Source organism: Trachinotus anak, unplaced genomic scaffold (assembly GCF_046630095.1).
Source record: "Trachinotus anak isolate AG129_WGS33_773 ecotype Australia unplaced genomic scaffold, CSIRO_AGI_Tana_v1 ptg000004l, whole genome shotgun sequence".
Lineage (NCBI taxonomy): Eukaryota > Metazoa > Chordata > Actinopteri > Carangiformes > Carangidae > Trachinotus > Trachinotus anak.
Window position 1 is genome coordinate 23,330,989 of NW_027273855.1, and position 23,238 is coordinate 23,354,226.

At 45.4% G+C, this 23,238-nt stretch overlaps 1 protein-coding gene across 5 annotated transcripts in view; it reads left to right on the forward strand.

Moving 5' to 3' along the window:
- The window catches only part of plxna2 (plexin A2), a 298,677-nt gene that overhangs the window by 208,917 nt on the left and 66,522 nt on the right, over window positions 1-23,238 (forward strand). For all 5 annotated transcript variants that reach the window (XM_071477215.1, XM_071477217.1, XM_071477214.1 and 2 more), the window contains 4 exons: window positions 6,049-6,149; window positions 16,637-16,760; window positions 19,729-19,882; window positions 22,612-22,708. In XM_071477215.1, the coding sequence (XP_071333316.1) occupies window positions 6,049-6,149; window positions 16,637-16,760; window positions 19,729-19,882; window positions 22,612-22,708 (476 nt within the window). The remainder of the gene's footprint in view (window positions 1-6,048; window positions 6,150-16,636; window positions 16,761-19,728; window positions 19,883-22,611; window positions 22,709-23,238) is intronic.

The window sequence follows — 23,238 nt, forward strand, 5'->3', positions numbered from 1 at the left end:
GCTCCGGATGGGTATTGACGATTAGGTTGAACCGCTGGCTGACCTCAGTCTCACAGTGAAAAAAACACCTAGGGAGGGAATTATTTTGATCAAGGTCTGTTTATTAAGGATTTTCACAGTGTACAAAAATACAAATACAAACAGAGCGTTGCACTCAGTCCGATACCAAGAGTCCATCCAACCCACCCACCCACCAGACCCTGCTGCTGAATAAAAGTTAGTCTTTTCCGACACCACCAAAGAGGAGAAACATAAGTATTTCGGGGTTGGCAATGTCAAGAATGGCTGCCAAATTACATAGAATTACAGAGCAGGTTTTTGGAGAGAGTATCTTATCTTCTCTAGCCAACACACCCAATGAGAATACATGGGGGCGGAGAGGGTCTTTCAATCTGAACATTATGAGCCGCCTGACCAACAAAGTGCAGAAGGCCAACGTGATTGTTCAGATGCAACACAAAATAAAGCAGTTAAGAGGGCATGGATGCAATGGCGCTTTTAGTATTTTAGAGAAAGTATTTAAATTGGCTGCCAGGTGTAGCCTTGGACTTGTCCAGATCATGTATCATAGGCCTGCAGGGGCTTCACTGTATCTCAAAGTCCGATCTAGTTCTAGACCTTTGACCAGTGAAGTCAGTTTACGATCTTGAATTGTGCGACAACATGCCGTTGACAAATGGATGATGGGTTGATCCTACAGGTCCTAGGGAGGGAATTTAATCTCAATTTCAGTCATCTTGTAAAACAAGTTAAACAAAGAGGGGAAAGATGGCACTTCGCCCTCAGAGCAGTAGGTTTGTTAATGTTTTTGTTACTGTGAGAGAATGCCATTCCTTGTGGGTGGATGTCAACAAGCCGGATGAGAGGGCTCTGCTGTAACACTACAGGGCCGATTTGTTTGGAGTGCAGTGGAAGGATTTTTTGAGTCAAGGAAAAGTAGACAAGGAGGAGGAGAAGGGGAGAGCGACAGAGTGTGTAGCTATGGTGGACGCAGGAAACAGTGGCTGCAGGGTCACTGAGGGGCTCAGGAGCCTGTAGATTTCATTGGTTTTCATTCATTCAGCAGCGAGTGTTTGCTCTGCTTTTGTGCCTTTTGTCATTAGGTCCGCTCAAACACGCACAGAATACACCCCTCCCCTGCCCCCCCCCCATCTCTCTCTCTCTGCTGGAATGGGTATTGTGTTCATGATCGATGTGCCTCATTCCAGTGACGTGGTAGCCTGGCTAATTCTCATTAAAAATGGATGGGGTGTAGGGGAGCCGCCACTGTGCGTGCGTGTGTGTGTGTGTGTGTGTGTGTCTATGTCTATACATGTTGAAAAGGAGGTGTAGGTGGCAGGAAGTCCCAGAGGTGCCAGCTGTTTACTGTGCGCTGCTGAAGGTTGCAGGGAGTAGTGGTGGTTGTGGTGGTGGTGGTGGATGTGGATGTGGGGGTGTTCCTGAGGTCAGTGCCAGGCCTGTTGCCCTGGCAACAGCTTACAAAATACAGTTTCCTCTGCATTACTGGTGACGGTGGGATTTTTCTCTTTCTGCTGCTTTCCCCCTCGCTCAGCGTGGCGAGGCACATCTGGCACCACAGAGACTCGGTCTCATCACAGCACAGAGCAATGGGCCATTTCCACTCTGCTCTGTCTTCCTTTATCCCTTTTTTTCTTCCCAGCCTGTCTTTTCTATCTTCCTCTCTTCCTACTCGGCCCCTGTGCCCCCATCCATCACAGAGGTGCAGTGAGCATGGCTGGGTCTCAGGGCAGCAGGGCAGAGGAGCTGAAATGGAGCCACCATTTATTCTCAGCTATGGGGATGCAGGACCAGATGAAAGCAGTCCTGCTGCTGTCTGATGCACATACATTGTCAGCATCTCCTGGGTGCCAGAGCCAAACGCCTTTGCCCTCTGTTCAAAATGAAAATTAAAAATGAGGAGTAGACTGTCTGAACAGGTGGCCAGAAAATAAAAGTGGAAAATGGGTGCAATGGGAATTTTGTTCTTTTCTTAAAATGCTAAGAAGGCAACTTCTTTTAATATGCAGTGTCCACACCTCTGTGGCAATACTGTCACCTGTCTGCTTTCTGTTTTCTCGAGACACAACCGCAACAAAAAGAAGCTAAATTAAAGGTCCCATATTTTACACTTTTCTGGTGTTGTATTTGAAGTGTTGATATCCATAAGAATATGTATTTGTGGTTTTAAGGACCAAAAACCTCTCCCAGGCTTCTCTTTGGAGTTCTAGGAACAGGTTGATGAGCCAGTCAGAACAAAGGCTCTGAGCCTCTCTTCTGATTGCCTGTTTTCGTAGTGATCAAATAAAAATATTGCAGGTTTCAGATAAACACTCCAAAGAAACCAAATCCTGCAAGGTTGGATGGTGGGTCCGGGTGGGCCTGGCTTGAGGCATGGCTGAGAGCAGTGACTGCTTTGTTGTGACATCACAAAGTTAGGGAAGTCCTGACGGCTTGTTTCAAGGCTCAGTTTTTATAATGGTCTGTGTGCATTTCTGTGGACTGAGCGCTTTTATACTTTCACAGTATTAATATAGAAGCTAGACCTGCTTTTTAATCAAAAAAGACATGGAAATCTCACTTTATATGGGACCTTTAATTATATATAAAAGTTACACAATTCGTCATGATGGTCATGCCATATGGCAGCATAAGGTTGAATTTAGAAGACTTCATTACCCACAAATCATGTTAGGTGGCAGCTGTTCTTTACTTTTGTGGTTTAGGTTGATAGGAACATTTGTATTTTTGCATAAAAGCCTTGCCTATTGATGTGTTAAGGCTGAGCATTAATACTTGAGTCCAAATCCCTAGCTATAGGTTTCAGTAACAGGCACGACACCGCTGCATTAGTGAAGGCTTGGCAATAATAATAATGGGAGCTGAAGCCTATTCAGCATGAGCCTTTGAAAGAGAGGAAGCTGTTGTTTTAACCCTCAGCTGTCAGTCAGTCCCCCAGGTTGCTGCAGTATGCGACTCCACTGTAGCCTCTCTGGTTGAATAACCCCCTGCTAAGGTCATCTTAAGCTGGAATTTTATTAGCATTCATTTGCCAGAGCACAGCACTTCTCGGTGACAATGCTGAGTCTACCTCAGGTCAGCTGTGGCTGTGAACGTGTTCTTGGGAAACGGAGGCAGAGGGAGAAAGCAGAGAAAGTTGGAGGCGATATCAGAGCACATGCAGCGCGTCTTTGTCTTCTCTGAAAACACAGGAACAACAATCTGGACATCCGTTATGGCGCCGTGCATGTGTGCATACAAACACACACACACACATACGCACACAGTGGGAGAAGGGGCTTCATTGTGCTGCCCTGCTGTGTTGAGTGACTGTAGCGTGTGCTGGGCAACAGCTGCTGTGATGCCCCCCCCTCCACAATCCCCCTCATTTCAACTACTGGCCCATGTTGGTCTAAACATCAATACAGTCACACACACACACACACACACACACACACACAGAGTATATACAGTGGACATAATCACACTTTCTGTCTTTATTCTGCAGCTTTTCACTGCTCAGGTTTTAGTTTTCCCGTTTACCTCGGCCCCCCCCCCCCCTTTTTTGTGATTCAGTCTACATCAGCTGACAGCAGTCTGTATATGTCCGTCTTTAGACACCGCTCCATAAGGGACACCCCCACCCTCCCCCACCCCCCTGCCCCCCCCCACCTCTCCTCCTGCTGACAGCTGTCTCCACACTGTAACCCTTTCATGGAGCTGGGCCTCTGTGAAAGTTATACTCTAAAGTTTCGCACATGTTTTGGGAAGGATCTGAAGGCTTTTTTTGGGAGGTTAAAGAGGGATTTCAGGGACTTTGAGATACATATGCTGACTTGAGAGTTACCGTTTCCCCAGCCAAGTCTGCTTCCTGGTGGGCTTGTTTGTCATCGGTTGTGGCTTCTGCTGCTGATGTGACCCCGTCTGCAGCTCATTACAGCATGCCACCTGTTTGTCCTGAAGCAAGGCAAGACACACACACACACACAAATAGAGTTTGTTGAGGTGACAGGGGGTTAATCTAACAGGAGTGTCCATGGCGGAGCTGCCACACAGTGCAGAGACTATCAACGTCCTGCCGTGTCAATGGCTCTCTTTGTCCCCTGGGCCCATCTTTCTGTTGCCGCAGGGTTTAGCACCAGGCAGACAGGTGGAGGGTTATTGAGCTTTTGAGGAGCCCAAGACAAAACAAAGAAAAAATATATAGGCTGGAACACAGCAGCTGACAGGTTTGCCGACTGCAGCTTTTCATAGGCCACGCAATAGCAAGCACATGTTACAAATTTTGCTGTCAGCTGTTTTTTTTTTTTTTTTTTTTTTTGATGCATTGTAATAAAGAAAAGCCACTGATGGACACCCAGCTGTTATCTCTTCCTAGCTGACAGTTAATTCCTGCCGGTGGTGCTAACAGCAATTAATATCACCCAGTTGTGGGTGATTTGCACAAGGTTCAAAAAACACTTAAAAGGTGTTATTTGCACCTTTCATTCACTCCCCCACATTTTGCAGAGGAGCCACTTATTAGGCATTGATCTGAGCCTGAGGTTTGAAGCCGAAGGGGCGGGGGCACACTGTCAGAGTCTGCTGTCATTATACAACAAGGCAATTGCCAGGAAATTGAAAGACAGACAGGGCTGAGAATGAATCCATGTCACAGTCTAAGATTCACTTTTTAAAAAATTTTTCAGCCTACGCTTTTCTCGCGCCTGTGTTCCTCTGCCGCGCAGCGATGATGTCTGTGTTGCAGTTTGTGTCAGTGTGTACGTTTACTCCCTCTGACACGGTGAGATGCAGGTGTGAGCGGGGGCAGCCCCGTGGGGCACTAAAAGACCCACAAACACACACACACTGACTTCCTCATCGTACAGACACAAACAGACTGAGGGCCATTTGGCTGAGCAGAACCTTGCCCAGCAGACAGACAGACAGACAGACACAACTAGATGCGCACACGCACATTCTCCTTTACATATACAAACTGACAGAGGTGCACATTACGTAGCAGCTGATACCAGGCCCAACACACGCGCCCGTAGTTGTCCAGTAGGAAATGTGTGTTTTAATTCTTGTGCTTCGCTGGTGTGTTGTGTCCACATATGTAAATTCTCAACCCTGTGTAAGTTTAATGTCAATCGCATAAGCACATAAGCACAAGGGTGTTTGTTCTTTATTCAAATGATTGTAGTCCTCCGGCCATGTGTGGATTAGTGTGGATTCGTGGGTTTGGAGTGTGTTTGCTTTGCATTGGAAGTGCTTATTCAAATTCTTTGCTGTTGACACTTTGAACATGTTTTGCTTTGAAATACCAGTTTTAAACTCCATTCATTCACATTGCAGAAAAGCAACAGCATCTATGCCGCAGTCATCCTTTTAACTTTATTCAGCTTTGTTTAATAAAGCTGATCTTTACATGAGCTTGGGGAGAAAAGTTACCCCTGGAGTTACACCTCATTTCTATAGTTCTACTTCAGTTACACTTTTTCTAATAAAGTTGAAACTGACGTGAGCTGGTGAAAAATTGCCCCGTCATTCTTCATCATGACTTTTATTCCTGACACATTTTATACTGTCGTAATAAACTTGGGCTTTTGCACATGCTCCTGAGAAAAGGCCTGTCGCTGCTCCTCCGTGTACAGGTGTGTTTGCACAGGCTCTACCTCGGTGAACAGATGCACTGCTACAGACAAAAGCCCATTGACGGCAGAGGAACAGCTCTCTCTGGCCAACTGATCCCAGCTGCTCACTGCTGTTTCTTTGGTTTAAGATAAAGGCAACAGTTGCCTGTGCAGTTGACATGACGCACACTAACACACAGGGGCATAGTGCACCCAGACATTTTGACGCACATCGTTCTGTCCGTCAGATCAACGATTTCATAACATAGAGGCGTCATATGTAAATGCTTAGATTTTTGGAAAAGTAATTGTAATGAATCATCCGTTGCTGTGTGAATGAAAACACAAACACATACCTACCCAGAGGCTTCATTCTGTGTATCTTGTGATGTTTGTGAGGCTACACTGTGACCCTGACCCTTTAATGTGTTTTCAGGTCACTCAAGTTCCCATTGAGTCATGTGAGCAGTACGGGACCTGTGGAGAGTGTCTGAGCTCTGGAGACCCACACTGCGGCTGGTGTGTCCTGCATAACATGTGAGTATCCCAGAGTCATCCTCATCATCATCATCATCATCATTATCATCATCATCAACATTATCATCATCATCATCATCATCCAGCCAGTTTACAGATATTTTACATACAGTTTTTGTTACACATCTCCCAGAAATGGCCCTCAATCTCACTACACAATGGAAGAAAGGGCTTTTATTTTTTAATGTTTACCTCAGAGTTCAAAGAAAGGAGACAGTGTCTGGCTGGAAGAGGATAGTTGTGTCTCAGAGGTGCAGAGCTGGTTCAAAGCTACTTGCTGCAGTCATAGCCACTGCTGCCCTGTTCCTCTGACATGGCTTAATCGTAACAGGAAATGAGACCAGTTAGTCTGTGAGGGACTTAGTGGAATCTGAAAAGAACAGACCTAGGAGACTCATTATTTAACCAGCGGTCCTGAATAAAATTATCATATATGCTTTGGAATTTATGAGTTTAATGGACTTGGTCAAATACAGGGGTTCTCAAACTTTTTCACATCGAGGACCCCTAAACTGACACAAATTAGACCACAGACGCCCCCATCTGATAACATTTTCACCCAGGGTCCTTCATCTAATAATATTTTTGCTTTTAGACGTTTTATTAGAGAAAGTGTTTGAAACCCAGGACCAATACATACACATTCTGTCATTGTGTTAACTATGGATGGAATTATAGTGGAAAGATGCTTTCCTCAAGGACCCCTGGTGGGTCCCCGGACCACACTTTGTGAACCACTGGTCTGATAATTTATTTTGTGTCTGTGTTCTGAGCAAGGTAGGGGATATTTCCCTCCCAGTGTAACATCAGTAGCCACAAGATTGAGCATAGAAGCCATGAGTGACACCTGCTGGGGATAAATGGTTACTGCAGCAGAACCAACTTCCAGAAGGCCAGACAATATGAGAAAAACAGACAGAGCACTTGAAAAAACATTTATATTTGTTGGGCATTTGGGTATGAATCGTTCATCTCTGTTTTTATCTGTAAATGGAGCTGAAGTGACGGTAGTTTGGTAAAACAGTGGCAAGGGTCTACTGGGGACCGAAGATGAATACAACAAAAAAAGCAGAGGGACGTTCTGCTGCGTCTCTGTCTCTCCCTCTTTGTTTCTCAAGCACACACGCGTTCTCTCATCAGCCAGAGCTTTTTTCCTTGGCTGCTGTGTCTTGAATTCCCCACTTACGTCCCCTCCTAAATGCAGACCCTCTCTTTAAAGGTATAGCTGAATATTTGTGTGTATCAGAGCACCGCCGCAATCATCATTATCGTGATGGCGGCCCCTGCAAAGTGCACTTAAAGTAATTTACATCACTCCAAAGCTGGGACAGGACAAATAATTGCCTAGCGACAAGGTAATTCAGCATGCGCTGGCGGAGGTGCGGGAGGGGCCGGCTAAAGCTCTGTGTTCTCTGCAGCCTGCGTGCCTTCACACAGGGATCATTTACCACAACATTAGCCTCCGTGCTAAGCTGTTAATCATGTGCTTTTGTGTAGGTGTGGTAGGGAATGGAATCATTCAGGTTGCGAGGAATTCCAATCTGCAGCATGTAAGATCTGATGCTAAAAGGTGAATGGGTCTTGAAAGTTGTTACGGCGAAAGCAGCTGTGAGGAGAAAACAGCTGTTTGGTGTGTAAATACCACCTCGAGCATGTGTGTGAGCGTTTGCGCCTGAGAGTGTGTGCAAGCGTGCACGTGGGTTTCGATTTTTGTGGACATGCACAAACACTTGTGTGGACTGCTGTACTGTAGTGTGGGGAGAAAAGGTCAGCACCCCGATTCACGTCAGATCAGCCATCTGTTCTCCCAACGCCGTGGACCCTCGTGCCACCTGTCCCTAGTCCTAATCCCCCTTTCTCCGTCCTGACCCTGCAATGAGTGTGGCAGGACCCCTGACAGCTCTGGCAGAGTTACTGCCGGACTGGTAGTTGCTGCTGCTTCGATAGACTCCTGTGTGCATTTTCCGTTTGCGAATAATAAACTAAAAATGCCAGAAATTAAATTAAAAAAGTGACATATTGCAAAAAAAGTTTCTACATTTGTCTGAGGTGGAAAAGTTTGCATATCTGTCAGAAACTGATTTTCTTTAAATACACCTTCACATTGTAGAGCCGGATTCAGCTTCTTCTACTTTAGACAAAGCATTCATGTCATGCTGCCACTCATGCTGTCACTCACGATTACATTTTCCACCAGAAAATCGCCCAAAATAAAGCATAAAGAGGGCCTGGAGTGTCTGGAGTGTACGTATTTGCAGTATCCCTGGCTCAGATCCAGACAGTGGCCTATGTTGCATGTCACCCCCTCCTCTCTCTGTCACCATAGTGGCTGATAAAAACACCCCAGGCTACACGTATTGGAAATCAGAAAAGACAAACTCCTTCGTTAAAAAAAAAAAAAAACACAAATGCCATCCAATGTTGGAAGCAGCAATGGAATGTGAAGAATTACAGGTGCTCAATTAATTATGTAATCGCACTAATTTATCTGGAGCTGCTTACAAGGTAGTTGACGGAAACATGCTCTTATTTACCCACAAATTCCGAAATTTTGCAGGATTTTAATGGAAACATAATTAATGACACGTCAAAGTGAAATGTGATCAGCTAATAAACCTGACATGTCTTCAGTTATCGTCACGGAGACTGCGTGAACACACAGTATAACCACCAAGAGTAGAGGGAAGAATCCGTCAAACACTGCTGGAGAAAAGCAGCTGCACCCTTCTGCTGAAGAGCTCCCCTCATCTCACACACCCAAAATTACATTTCTTGCCAGCCGTGGTGCCATCCGCAGCTGCGATCACTACCACCGCTCCCCTCTGCACCCCTTTTCCCTCCAGTTTCCCCAGTTCTCCATCATCCATCCCTAAGCCATTGTTGACTTTATGAAATTATCTCCCCCGCCTCCCCCTCTTCCCCGTGTTTGTGCACACCTCCCTCACTCCCTTCCCAGCAAAGCTAGCGTCTAAGCTATGCCACTCATCTCCTCTCAGCTCATCGCGGCTCACCACCGCGCCGTCTCCCATTTAGACGCTCTCCCCTCAGGAATCAGCTCCTCCACACTCCAGAGATGGTTGGCACCCCTCACTTTGATCACCCCCCTCCCCCTCACTTTGTATACAGCTGCCATCTACAATATCCATCTCCTTTTTTTTTTTCTCCTCCAAACATTGTCCCCCTCCCCTTTTTCTTTATGTTTGTGCACGTATTCTCATTGAAGTGCAGCTTTTCTGAGGTGGCTAATTAGCAACATAGAGGGGCATTAGCTTGGTTAGCGATGATGAGGAGAGGGAGAGAATGGGAGACAGGCGGCGAGGTGGTGAGCTGGCCAGGAGTAGCGTCTCTTGTCTCCCCTGTCTTTCCACTCTCTTTCTTCTTCCTCTGATTCAGTGTGTTGTGAGACTCTAAAGTCCTTTAATTACCAGCAGCTGCTAGGCATCCACTGAATGCATGAAGAATGAGCGAGAGGGGGGGAGAAAAAGAGAGAGAGAGAGAGCGGATAAGAATGAGGGGAAGAGAATGGGAGAGGCAGAGAGTGTTTGATGCCGCACACTCGTCAGCCCACAAAACCGAGCAGCATTTTGATTGCAGCTCAAAGGGAGCTCATCATCTCGAGCGCTCTTCAGTCACAGTCCTGTGAATGGGCCGTTCAGCCTTCGTCTGACCACAATCCAAAAACATGGAGTTATGGTGATGCTTTCTCCCTCTCTCTCCCTCTCTCTCCCTCTCGCTCTCTCTCTCTCCCTTAGCCTGCAGCTCATCGTTGTTAGATTAGCTCTCTAATCATGCCCAAAAGAGGCTTTTCCATCTCAAAATGCCCCACATCACTCTGTTCTCCCTCCATCCTCCCAGCTTGCTCCCGCATTCCAGGGGAGGACTGGCGCTTTCGGTTGAGATTTGTCAGGATTAGTCTCCAGTCTGACTCCTGTCCAAGAGTTGAGATTGGACTGATCCAGCGCCAGTGGTCAGCAGTTAACCAGCATAGTTAGTTTCCTCTAAGCAGCGCTGTTTATTGTAAGCAGTGAAGGATGATAGCTTTTAGTTATGTGATGTGAAATTCTGCTCAGCGTGTCGAAATCAGCGCTAGTTTGTTGTATGGATGGATGACAGCTCGGGGCTATTGGTGTAGTAGGCCCCAGCAGAGAGTGAGTCAGCATTTCAGGGCTGCTCTGAGCAGAATAACATATCACTACTACACTGTGATACTGTATCGTATTGTACTGTCAGTCTCCATGTGGCTGAACTGCTCAGATCTGTTTCAGGAACAGCCCACACGGCAGCCTGACTGGCACAGCTGTCCACTGTTCGCAAATTGGTGTTACGAGCTTAAGCGCTGTCAAACGATTTGTTCGGCCTTCCTGGTTGGAGCACATGACGTGGGTGCGCTGCGTCGACAGAGAAGAGACAGGTTCTGGGACACGGCCAGTGTCTTATTTTGAAATGTGACCCAGGTTTTAAGACGAATGGACAGCGATGTTGTTGCTTCTTCCCCTGTGTGTCCATGAATGAACACCAGACTCAGTTTTTAAGATTACAGCATGTTGCTTTGGACCGTTCAGCGCTGTGTTATGGAGGATGTCGAACACCGACCATAAAATCTCCTCTAATGTACCAGTGGCAACAACAATTAGCCTAGCAGTGAAAATGGCTGCTTCAGCCCATTGTGGATGTCAGACTGTGTGTCTAATGGCCGACTCATCAGCCACAGCCACAGTTAGCAGTCAGAGGGAAGCTGCATCCATCTTCCCAATTGTGCCTAATGAGATATCGATCACGAACATGCAGGTCTATCAGTATTTCCATAGATTCCTCCCACATAGAGCAGGAACAGGTTGGCAACATGATGGCTGAAATGCTGCACCAGTATGAGCAGGCTACTTACAGTACGCTGATCTAAACCGGAGACTAGTTTTAACACAGTTAATGATCCTGAAAGCTCAGCGGGTCCGTCTCTTGCTTGCTCACACATTTTCTTTTTGAAATGCTTCTATCTCTCCACTTCGTCCTCTGTCTTTTTTTTTTCTTTCTTTTCCTTTTCTTTTGTTTCTTCTTTTGTTTTTGCTCTCTATGCTCAGCCCACACAAGCAAAGCTATAGCTTGATGCAGAGCACTGAGCAAGAGTCTCTTTGTAAATCTTTTTCCTCCCCTCCAGCCTCGCCTGATGTCTTTAACAGAGACCAACACACGCTGTGTTTGCGTAAACCATATATGCGTGTGTGTTTCACTGTTTGTGTCTTCATGAGTGGCCTCGGTTTACACTACAATAGTTTCTGGATTTGTAAGAAGATGAAGTGAATGTGCTGTGGCCACCCTGTGCTTGTGTCCTGTGGACTCTCTCCTGCAGTGACATTATCAGTCGCCACAGGAGACAGGCTCCGAGCTGCAGTGGGGGATTTGACCCCTGACATGAACTGTGGGTTGCAAACTTTGCCCTCACATGTCAGCCCAAGCCCCCACGGCAACTTGAGCTGGTGAAGTTTACCATCTCTGCAGTGGTTTGAAATAGGAAACCCTGTGTTTTGGGGTTGTGATTTTTTTTTTTTTTTCCTTTTTTTTTTTTACTCCTTCTTCACTTTTCTTTTTACCTCCTGTGGTCAGCATTTAAATGGATATTTTCACACTTTGGGGATGCAGCAGTAAGAAAACAAATGCCGTGAATCACTCAGTGTGAGGATAAAACACTGACGGAAGGAGGCTGTGTTTGTGTGTGTGTGTGTGTGTGTGTGTGTGTGTGTGTGTGTGTGTGTGTGTGTGTGTGTGTGTGTTTGTGTGTAGGCAGCGCAGCGCTGTACAGCCCTGCACATCACTGCTCACCTAATGATTCCTCTTTTCATGTCGGGGAGCCAAAATCCCAGTGCAGTCACTCTTCATACATGTTTGCATTAACATGTTCCTGTAGAGATGCAGGGTCCCCAGACTAGGTTCCATTCAACCAAATCAAATCATGCCAGTGATTCTCCAACATAATGGCTTACTACTTAAGACTACTAAAGCTTTGTTTAGTGCCATCAAATATTCAATATACATCTAGTTCTTCCTCTCTGTACCTACAGGTTCCCACCCTACCCTACCCACCCCTCCAACCCCCACCCCCAGTCCGTGCCACCCAAGCATCTCCGCCCCGCTCTTATTTTTCCTGTTGCTGTGTGGCGTTTTTGTAGCCTGGCTCTGGTGAGGGAAGGAAGGTGATTTTTTTAAAAATGGCTCCCTCTGTTCTCCGCTCCTGTTTTTAAACACGGTGCTCACAGCTAGAGCTGCAATCAGACAGGGCCTTCACACCTTCACTGAAGTCCTAAGATGTGGTAAGGGAAGGGGAGGAGGGATAGAAGAGCAAAGATCTCTCCCTGTCGCCTGCCTCTCCCGCTCTGCTGTCAAGGCCAGGATCTGTGTGTTGGTGTGTTAATGTGTGAAGGTGTAGGTGCAAGGGGCTGTATGTTATTATGCATATGTATGTCTCCCTGTACATTCATATTTTTTATGTCTCTGGCTATGGTCCCTCGCAGGGTTATGTGTCTGTGTGTTTCAGCATGTATGTGTGAACGGGTGTGTGTATTCATAAGTCTGGGTGTCTGTCAAAGCTCGGCACAGCAGAGACAACAGTGTAATTGCCTGTCTAGGGCAATAGAATAAGAAGCAGGCAGTGGTGTAAGAGACCCAGAGGTCTTACCTCTGCTACCTTCATCATCCCGCACCATAGCAAATGCCTCTGCAGCCACACAACACCACAAATTACACTGTATATTACATATGGGTTACTGCGTTAGATAACATCGACTGTCTCAGTTCATTTGCACCTCAGAGCTGCAGCTCCAACAACGTAGCCCACACAAACTGCCACAGGAGAAAACAATATTCGCTCACTTTGCTTTTTAATTATTTTTTTTATTTATTTTTTTTTACGTGAATGTTTTTTTTTTTTGTTTTCACACTCAATTCACATGACCGCATGGGATGTGCCTGCCATTTACAATTACCTTCATACCTTGCAGTGGAGTTGTACATGACAGAGAGGAGTAATGATGGAAGTGCAAGCAACTATTTCAGCACCATGGACAGGGCTCAGAGAGCGTAACACCCAGGCCGACTGCCTGCAGCAGCTGCTGGAGGGAGGAACACCTACGAGATGCTTATAACAGGAGACAGGCTGAAAGAACAGCATGCATTTGTACTGTCAGTCTGTGCATATGCATCGAGCCACGTACGTGTGTGTGTTTTTTCTTGTAACCAAGAAATTCAATGTGCAGTATCATTTCCTCTAACACCTAATTTCTCTGTGTGAGCCCCCCACCTCTCAGGAATTTGAGTGATGGAACACAAAGCACCAGTAAAGCTACTGAGTGACAGGCCAGGGCCAGGCGGGGGAATAAGGGGAGGGGGGCGTGTACGGGGGGGGGGGGGGGGTATGAGGAAGGCAGGATTCTAGTCAACACTCAGTGGCATGCACTTCAGCTAATGAGAGAGGCAAGGGGTCAGCCTCTAACTACACAGAGATAATGGCCATCTCCTGAAACCATGGCAACAGCAGCCGTCCTGTACTCCTCCCACCCCCGCTGCCTCACCCCCTTGCTGCGCCCTCATCTTACTTCACCGCACAGAAATGAATTTTATTTAAAAAAAAAAAAAAAAAAAAAAAAAATTCACAGTGAGGAAAATCAATGCAGGGCTTTTTGTCAGTTAATGACCACCCAGGTTTTTGCATCTGTACCCGTACAACTGGGAGACATGCATAAAACATTTGCCGTAGCCCGCACCTGAAAGCACATTAAGTATCATTTTCTGCTGATATTGTGGATGTAAAAGAAGCACCAAATTGCAGACGGAGTAACACCTTGCCTCAGAACGGAGAGCTAATTTCAACTTGTGAAAGAGTGAGACAAAAGGGAGAGAGATGTGGCCAGATAGAGGAGAAAGAGAGAGAAATGTGGCAAATGTAGTCGTGATGGAGTCAAATGTGTAAAATGAAGAGGCAAAAGAATTGATATCAGGAGTAACAATACAAAAAAAATGTCACATTTAATATGTAGACAGTTCCCAAAGTGGTGAAAGAGAAAACCAGGTAATCATTTTAGGAAAAAAAAATCCCTCTTCAGTGCCCCCCCCCCCCCCCCCTCCCTGTTCCCCAGTGAGAGACTCACACTACTACATTAATTCTACACTTTCCTGCTCTCTAAAATCCCCAGGGAGAGCTGCGCATATGAGCGTTTGTATGTGTACATGCCTGGTGTGTCTGCACGTTTGTATGTGAACACTGGTGTGCGCGTGCCTCCTCATGTGAGTCTGCTGGATGTGGCTTGAACTTCTGACAACATAATTACACACACAGGCTGTGGATGAAGATGTAGCTTAGAGTCAGTATGTGTGAGAGTATGTGGTTAAGAGGCATGATATGGGCCCTGACACACACTGCCACACGCACACACTCCACACACACCACACACACACACACACACACACACACACACACACACACACACACACACACACACACACAGTTAGCAGCCAGGAGAGAATGGACAGGGCTTGTAGTGGCACATCAGCACCATGGACAGCGGCTGACCCATCGGAGTCCAATTAGAGCTGCTGTGACCAGACAGCCAGTTAGCCAGACACTTAGACTGCTGGGTTGTATGAGGATAGAGAGCCTGCGGTGTAATGGGGTGGCCGGGCACACACAGTTTTAATAAGAAGGAGGAGGCGGCTGAGTTTTAATGAGGGATGTGGCGGATTGTGGGGGTGTTGTGTGGTACTTGATACACCGTCTGACCATTAAGATCTCTTATGAGTGAACTGCATATAATTTGCACTTGTTACGTCTCCAAAGTTATACAGTGATTGAGGGATATAATTTGGGTGTGTAGTGCTTAGTGCTGTGGCTTCATGGTTAATGTTAATATGGTGTATTAAATTACCCACTGGAGGCAGAGGTTCCACTGCAGTTGCCACCGCGTCATCCTGTGGTTTACTGGAAATGCATAGCTTCCTGGAGGCCATGATCACCTACAAGTTTATAAAACTTTTACAGCTACAAGTCCCAGAAGCCAGCTGTTATTGATGGTGGGATTGTCAGGAAATATACATTTTTACCAGCGTGAGCTATTTTGTAATTGATGTTTTTAAGCAATCCGATGAAACAGCAAAACTGTTTCACATTATGTCTTCAATATGCCATCTGTTCTGCAAACCGAAAGAGAAGAACAGTCTGGTAACAACAGCATAACTTATCCAGACTTTAGAGCATGTCACATTTAAACTAAATCAAGCAAATCTACACGACTAATACAGAAGCTCTAAGCATCTGGTGCCATTTTAAAGGCAGAGCAGATGTCCTAAAGCTCCCATAAGTAACGCTTTTCTGGTGTTTTATTTGAAGTTTTGATAACCATAAGAATATACATTTATTGTTTTTAGTACTAAAACCCATCTCAGTATAGTTTTACATCTCCTCTTTCAGGCTTCTCTCCGGAGCTCTAGCAACAACAGGTCAGTGAGCCAATCAGAGGAGAGGCTCTGAGTGATCAAATAGAAATATATCAGATGTCAGGTAAACATTTGAAATCAAATCTGGAAAGACTGGACACTGGGTCCATGTGAGCTGTGCTGGGGGCGTGGCTGAGGGTGGTGTCTGTTTTGTTGTGACATCACAAAGTTACGGAAGTCCTGACGGCTTGTTTTAAGCCGTTTGAATACGAGCTGTGTGCATTTTGTCTGTGGATTTCACACTTTGATACTTTCACAGTATTAATACAGTGCCTAGACCTGCTGTATAATCAAAAAAAAAAAAAAAACATGGACATCTCACTGTCTACAGTGTGGGACCTTTAAGACGAAGGTGGTGGATCAAAATGGGGATGATGTCCACCTCCATCAACTATAATGTGGCCATACAATGTCCGGTAGCAGTTAGGGCTAATCAATCATGCTATTTTTACGCCCTGTCTGCCCAGTAAAATATTCCTATCACATATCCTGTAGAGGAAAGTGAGTTATTAACCTCATGTAAAGGAGACACAGTGTTAGTTCATCCTCACAGCACCACTGCTGGATAGTTTATTCCTGTTACAACAGTGTTTAATATTCTATTTCTTACACAATGTTCACTGTTAGTGTTTTTGACATTTTTTAATCCCCATCTTTTCCTTCCCTCCCTTCTGTTGTTACATACAGTTTGAATTTCTGTCACAACACCAGCAATTTGTCTTTCTTACTCCCAACTTAAATTGTCACATAGTGTTTTCACTGCGGCATTTATTGTAACATCAGTATTCATTTCTGTTTCACTGTCTTCATACCTTTCCTCTACTTTTCATTCCTAATGTTATATTTTTTTATTCTAACTTTAGGCAGCAGCTCTTTTTTCCTGTTAGTTATTCATTCATTCCGTTGTGTTTTACTTCCTATTATAAGATTGGTAACATGTCTGCGTTGTTTTTTTTTTCTCAGTGATGTCAGTAACCCCTTTCTGTCTCCATCTCCTCTGTGTTCAGCTGCTCTCAGAGGAACCGGTGTGAGCGTGCAGATGAGCCGTATCGCTTCGCTGCGTCTCTCAACCAGTGTGTGAAGGCCACAGTGTACCCAGACAGCATTGCGGTGTCAGAGCCCAGCGTACCTGTAAGTTTACACATACACATATACACATTAGTATGTGCAGTAGCTGCACACACCTGCAATCTCAAACCACAACTTGCACACATCACAATGAAAAATTAGCTCCCATCTACATACTCCCTACCCACGTACAGAGGCAGAACATTTTAAATGATCCCACATAGCGGCTCGCCCAGTCTTGATTGTGGCTGATGCATAAACATTAGATGGGAAGGTTCATAAGAGCTCTACGTGGGCGTTTCAGTGTGCATATGCTCACTTGTTACAGAGCAGTCAATATGTGTGCCAAGACATGTTTGAGTGGGTGGGTGTGTAGGTGTTAAAGTGCAGCACAGTACAGTGCAGTATTTCCACATGGACTGAGCATAAAAAAGGCAGATAGAGCATCAGTGAAAGGTTCTGCCTGTCCAAGGTCTGGTGATGGCTGCACATGTGCAAGTGTGGACACACTTTAGCTTTTTACGTACCCACACTGTCAAAGGATCAGTTTATCCAAATCACAAAAGGAGAGATGCAATTTTCAATCTGTCCAGATTGATTTTCTCAGGTTTGTCCAATTTAGAAACGTCTGTCTTCTCCCCAAATGCTCAGCAGCATTTAGTTCATCTTTTTGCACATTCATTTCAATTACACGGATGAGTCATGCACACTTTGGTATCACAAGAGAAGGTGTGGGTCTAAAAATGCAGTGTTGTTCTTAGCTGAGTTGCTATTTATTGGTGCTTTGTGTGCTTTTCTGTATCCACAGCTGCTTTTGCGTCATCGCACGTGTGCTTGTAATCTGTCAGGAGAGATGTTTAACAAACTTTTGCTGAACAAAATTCCAGGAGAAACTGCAACCTCCAAGGCTGAAAAATAACCTGGAAGTGACAAAAACTGCAGTTCTTCAAATGAGTCGAGCGAGTTAATTCCCATAGATTCCATTGTTAAAATGTTCAAATTTACATCAGAAATAAACATTTTTACAGCCTGGTGCAAAAATGGTTTTGGTCTGTATAGCTAATTCTAGTCTGTATAGACTAATTGCTAGTCTGTATAGCTAATTTGAGTGACATGTGGGTCCCACCTCTTTGCCCATTTTTGGATTAGCCGGGAGTTAGTCAGTCACTGCCAAGATGGCAACTTCAAAACTACTCTTCATTTTCTTAACTCTTAAAATATTTCAGTTTTCCTTGTATTTTCTCTAACTGGTTAAACATGAAAGAAAAATCTGATGAATGCGCCAGCAGCTCTGGCAGTGACTCACCCTGCACCACATGATATCTCACCCTCGAGCTCGCCCTCGGTAAACCTCACCCCATTGTCCAGTTTACAAACATGTTAGCAGCTATGTCTGCCTTGTCAGCCAATACCAGCAACAGGGTCACCTCAGCAAGCCATCCACAAAAACACTCGCAAATACACACACTTCCCAAATTCCACAGGGGCCGACAGCTATCTCCATGACAACACATGTCTCTTCGTGTGGGCATGGGGAGAGACAGAAGCACAGAGAAAACAATCAGATTACCTTTATTAAAACTCTGCCACCAATTAGACTGGCTGTCGTTGCCGGAGCTGCAAAAAAAACAAAACAAAACAAAAAAAAAAACACCCACCACTAGCATCATCATCATCACCATCATCATCATCAGGGAGGACAGGAGAACAAAAAAGAGCAAAGGCTTAACACCCGGAGACACGCTTACTTTCTGCAGCAGCCTGCCTCTGTGTGTGCATGTGCAAATGTCGAGTGTTTATCTGTATATAGCAATATGTATATTGCTAAGACACATGTATAACATGTGTCTTAGCAAAACGATGAGAGCTAATTAATGTGAGAGGTTACTCGGGGAATTCTACGTGGAACAAAAGACATTGATTGCTGTAATCAAGGATCTCTCTGACACACCTCGCAGTGAGGCAACACAAACACGGTGACAGTAAAACAGGGACGAGAGGTCCTCAGCAGACCAAAAAAAAAAAAAAAAAATTCATCCATCCTCTCAATGGGTTCCAGAGTAAGCCAGCTAACGAGGGAGGCAGTGTAGTCAGCTACTGAGACAGTCAGCATCTCTTGAAAGGCCTACAGTTAAGCTGCTCAGCTGCCTCGCCTGTCCCAGTAGCCCTGCGGTGTTTAGTGAGAGGCAGATAAAACAAAGAGAAACTTCAAACGGTATGGCCCAAAAATAACAGCTAATGGAACAAGGCTGTGAAATGCCATGGTGATAATTATCCAGGCTGCCTCAGTTGGCTGGAGAGCCAGATCACAAACCCTGTGCGCAGAATACATTTATTTATAGGCAGAGCAGCTGAATGCTTCAGCCCCAGTGTCACCAGCTCTCCAGAGAGCGACTTCAAACGCCTCTATGTGTGTGGTATATTGCATATGTGCTGCACATCATGTGTGAATGTGTGAGTGCAGGTTTTTTCTTTTTTTTTTTTCTTTTTTTTTTAAACAAAATTTCCCAAGTAGCCGTTCCTTCCAATTTCCTTTCATGCAGCTCCATACTGTATATCCACCGCTGACTGAATCACAACATCTGTCTCTAGCATTGGAATAATATTTCTACTCTCAAATAAAAGATTAAGATCCAAACACAGTCTTATTATGGTGCTGATAACATTTTTTAAGACACAGCAACATTTCTTGGCGAAGTGGATGAACGGCTTTGCCAGCAGCCGTTTGTTCTTTTTTCCATTTCTATTTGGAGCTTATTATACCGCTGCATTCAGACCACTGTGTTTCTCAGCCTATCGTGTCTCATCTTACCAAAGATGCAAATGTTAACGGAAGAAGTTTTGCCTGGTTTCTTTGCCCACACATCTCCCTGTTGTATCATCACATATGCACCTGACTGTGCCCTGATCTGTGTAGGAAAATATGACATAATGCTCAACCTAACAACCCATTTTGATCCATGTTCGAACTGCTGTGTATAACAAGCTGTTGTTCTGTTTTGTCCCCCACCTCCCCCCACCCCATGTGCAGCTGCTGGTGAAGGTGAGCGATGTCCCAGACCTTTCTGCGGGCATCACCTGCTCCTTCGGCAACCTGACGGAGGTGGACGGGCAGGTCAATGGCAACCAGATACTCTGTGTGTCTCCTGCTGCCAAGGATGTCCCCCTCATCCCCACTGACCAAGGTACATACAGCAACAAACAGGCTGGCGGTTACCCCACACACATAGCCTTTGTAGGATTCCCATTTGCCCCTCCCTCTCTAATATAACTGCTCGTGCACACTCTAAAACATCTTTATTGAGTCAACACTCCTAACTTCAGCAGCCACCGTCTACTTAACAAACTCCCACTGATCCAGGATCAGTTCTCTGGCTCTGAAGTGTGCTCCACACAAGGCCAGACCCCATTAGAGCTGATGGAGGATCGGATTGAGGTCTCCCGGCCTGTGGCTGAGCTGCAGTTCTCCACATTACTGCCCTGATGCTGGGCTAACAGGCGATGGTCTCACATGCAGGATGAATCAGCTGGGGGACGATTTAGCTGAAGGGGCAACAGGGAAGTTGATGTGGTGGATTAGTGTGTTTGCATAGCCAAGGCACAGGGAGGCAGTGTGTCGTTTGAGAAAGTGCTACCTGATAAAAAACATAATAATTATCATCAATGGTGGTAAATGATTGTATTTAAACAGAGGCCAAAGAGTCCGATGATTCATTTTTATTTCAGCTCATACAGTCTAGCGCAGAACACGGTGGTTGCCAGTGTTGTGCAAGTTCACACTTCTCAAGAGCAAGCTCAGAGTTCAGTTCACAAAGGTTAAAATCAACTAGTTAACATTTCATAATTCACAATTTTGAATTTGAACTAAGGTCACAGTCCCAAAAAATGAACCACTTCACATTAATTTCTTCTGGTTTTTTTTATGCTTTTTCTGTTGTACCTCCTCCCTCTCATCCATCCCAGCCTCAAATCACTGCCACTTCTCAAACCACAAATTACTGTTTACTAATACACCGTCACAGACAGAGGTTAATTTTAAAAGAAAAACCACTGTATGTGTTTTATGTGTATATGCTGTGAGTTTGTGTGGCTGTTGGTTCATGGTCTGACCCATTTCTTAATGATTTCTCGTGATCATGGTTCACTCCGGTCAGATGCTTCAACTTGTTGTGTCGTTTCAGTTTCATTACTGATAAAGGTTCATTCAGAGTCAGTGGTGAGATTTTTTTTTTCTGTTGGATTCTGCACTCATTTGTTCAAATCTTCATACCAACTGACTTCAGTAGCACCGAACACATGCCGGGTCGCCATAAAACCAAAACACTTCTTCTTCTGATGCTTTTTTTTGGTGGTTGGCAAACAGCTTTTTGGTTAAGTACCAACACCTTATGGCGTGTGAGCTCACGTTCACATTCATTAGTTGCAAACAGACACGTTCAGGTCATCGTTCACCAATAAACTCGATGACTGGTGCCCATTTAGCACTTTCATGCACAACAGTGTTGGCGGGTGGGTAGAACCTATACAGACACTGCCTGAAGCAACTTTGAGGTCCAGGTATGAAGCTATGCTAATCAGCTCAAATACAGTGTTCATAGAAATGCCATGACCTTTCCAACATTCCTCCAGCATATTTCTATATATACCACAGTGACTCTGGCAGTCATTTATTTGCAGACATATATATCATTATGAGCACAAACACCTGTTGTTTGACAATAAATACCTGTTGTTTGCAAACCAAGATGGCTGCAGGGTGACAAAAGCAAACACCCTGAATAATATATTATGTGCGGTGTGTGGAAATCACTGTGTGTTTTGGGGGTTTGGTAATCCTCCTCCCTGTGAGTAAATGACAGCCCTGTTTGCCCAGAGCTCCCATGGGGAATAGTGCATCAGGCACTAATATGAATGTTCTCCCCCAGGTAAATGTCAGCCAATCCCCCCTGTAAGCCCTTCCTCCATCCATCCAGCTACCCATCCATCCTACTGTTCTTCTCTCTGTCTCCTCCCTCCTCCCTTTTGACCACCTTCCTCGTTCCTCCATCCTCTTTCCCGGCCTCCCCCAGCTGCTTATACCTCCATTTTTCCTCCACATTCATTCCCCCGGGGCCACTTCCTCCTGACCTCCCCGCTACACTCCTCCATCTCCTGTCCCCTAGCACACCTTTCTATCTGTTGCACATCAACATTGGTCGTGCATTGGTGATGACCTGAGGAAAGGAGAGGAGAGGAGGAAATGAGATTAAAGGCGAAGAAGAAGGGGAAATGAAGGAGAGAGGAGAAATTAAAACAAGAGCAGAAGGAGGAGAGGTCAGGATGCAACCGTGAGGACCCTGGGCTGATATTAAAGCAAATAGCTGACACTCTTCTCCACTCAGGAAAAACAAAATCCTAGAGGAGGTTTTGTGCGCACAAGAACTCTGTACCACTTTGTTTGCCAGATCCTGTGAGACAAATATGCAGTGGTAGAAGTCAGCTATGAGCCGGCTATACAGACTTGTGTGAAACAGAGCCTGATTCCCAACAGGTGCTGTAGAGAGAACGGGGCACGGAGGGTCATTCAAGCCTCCTACACACTGAATGTCATCTGAAATTCAGGCTGCTACATATACACACACACACACACACACACACACACACACACACATTTATGGAGTCTGTATTCTCGTGGGGAGAGATAAGAGGCTGTTTTCACAGAGAACAGAAGCACAGCCAGATCTCTGTTCAGCAAAATACAGGAAAACAACATTTGATCAGATTAAATGATTGTGTGTGTGACTGAAAACTGCTAATTTTATTTGCACATATTTTCTCAGGTATTTTCCCTTAAAGTTGGCTTGCATGCGTCGAATACTGTGCAATAAATAAGTAACAACGCCTGAGTGGATAATAAATGTCTCTTCTCTTTCAGACTGGTCAGGCGTTGAGCTGAGACTCAACTCTAAGGAGACTGGGCAGATGCTCATCAGCACAGAGGTCAAGTTTTACAACTGCAGCGTCCACCAACTGTGAGTATCTCCCTCTGAGTCTCTTTTAATGTAAAAAAAAACGATGTCCCGGACCTGCTTCCCAAAAGCTGCTGGATCAATGCTGCGGGAATTAGTTACAATTTGTCCTTAACCTTGGCCAGCCCCTGTCCCCCCTAAAAATATCCCCTGTAAAGACTAATGTAATCTGATCACCGGCTGCTCCCTGTACACCGCAAACAGGAAGTGTCTGTCCCGCCACGCTAATGAAGCCTTCTTCTCAAACGTCCTGCAGTACAAAGCCCGCTACTTTCTGCCTAACAGGTCTTCAGTGGGGATTTCATGCTTGTTTTCATTCCATGTCTGTCCCTGATTGAGTGATGTTGAGCGGAATCCCCCGGACTGGAGATCTCAGCGTCTGCGGTGCCTTTGCTATCACTTGCTTTATCCTGGTGCGGCACTTTCTGTTTGGGCAAGAACCAAAGGCCCTCGCCGACTTGGGAGCATCACCAAATGGAGAGCAGGAGAGTGATGACAGTGTTATTCTGCATCTTTGCATCGTTCTCTCTCTC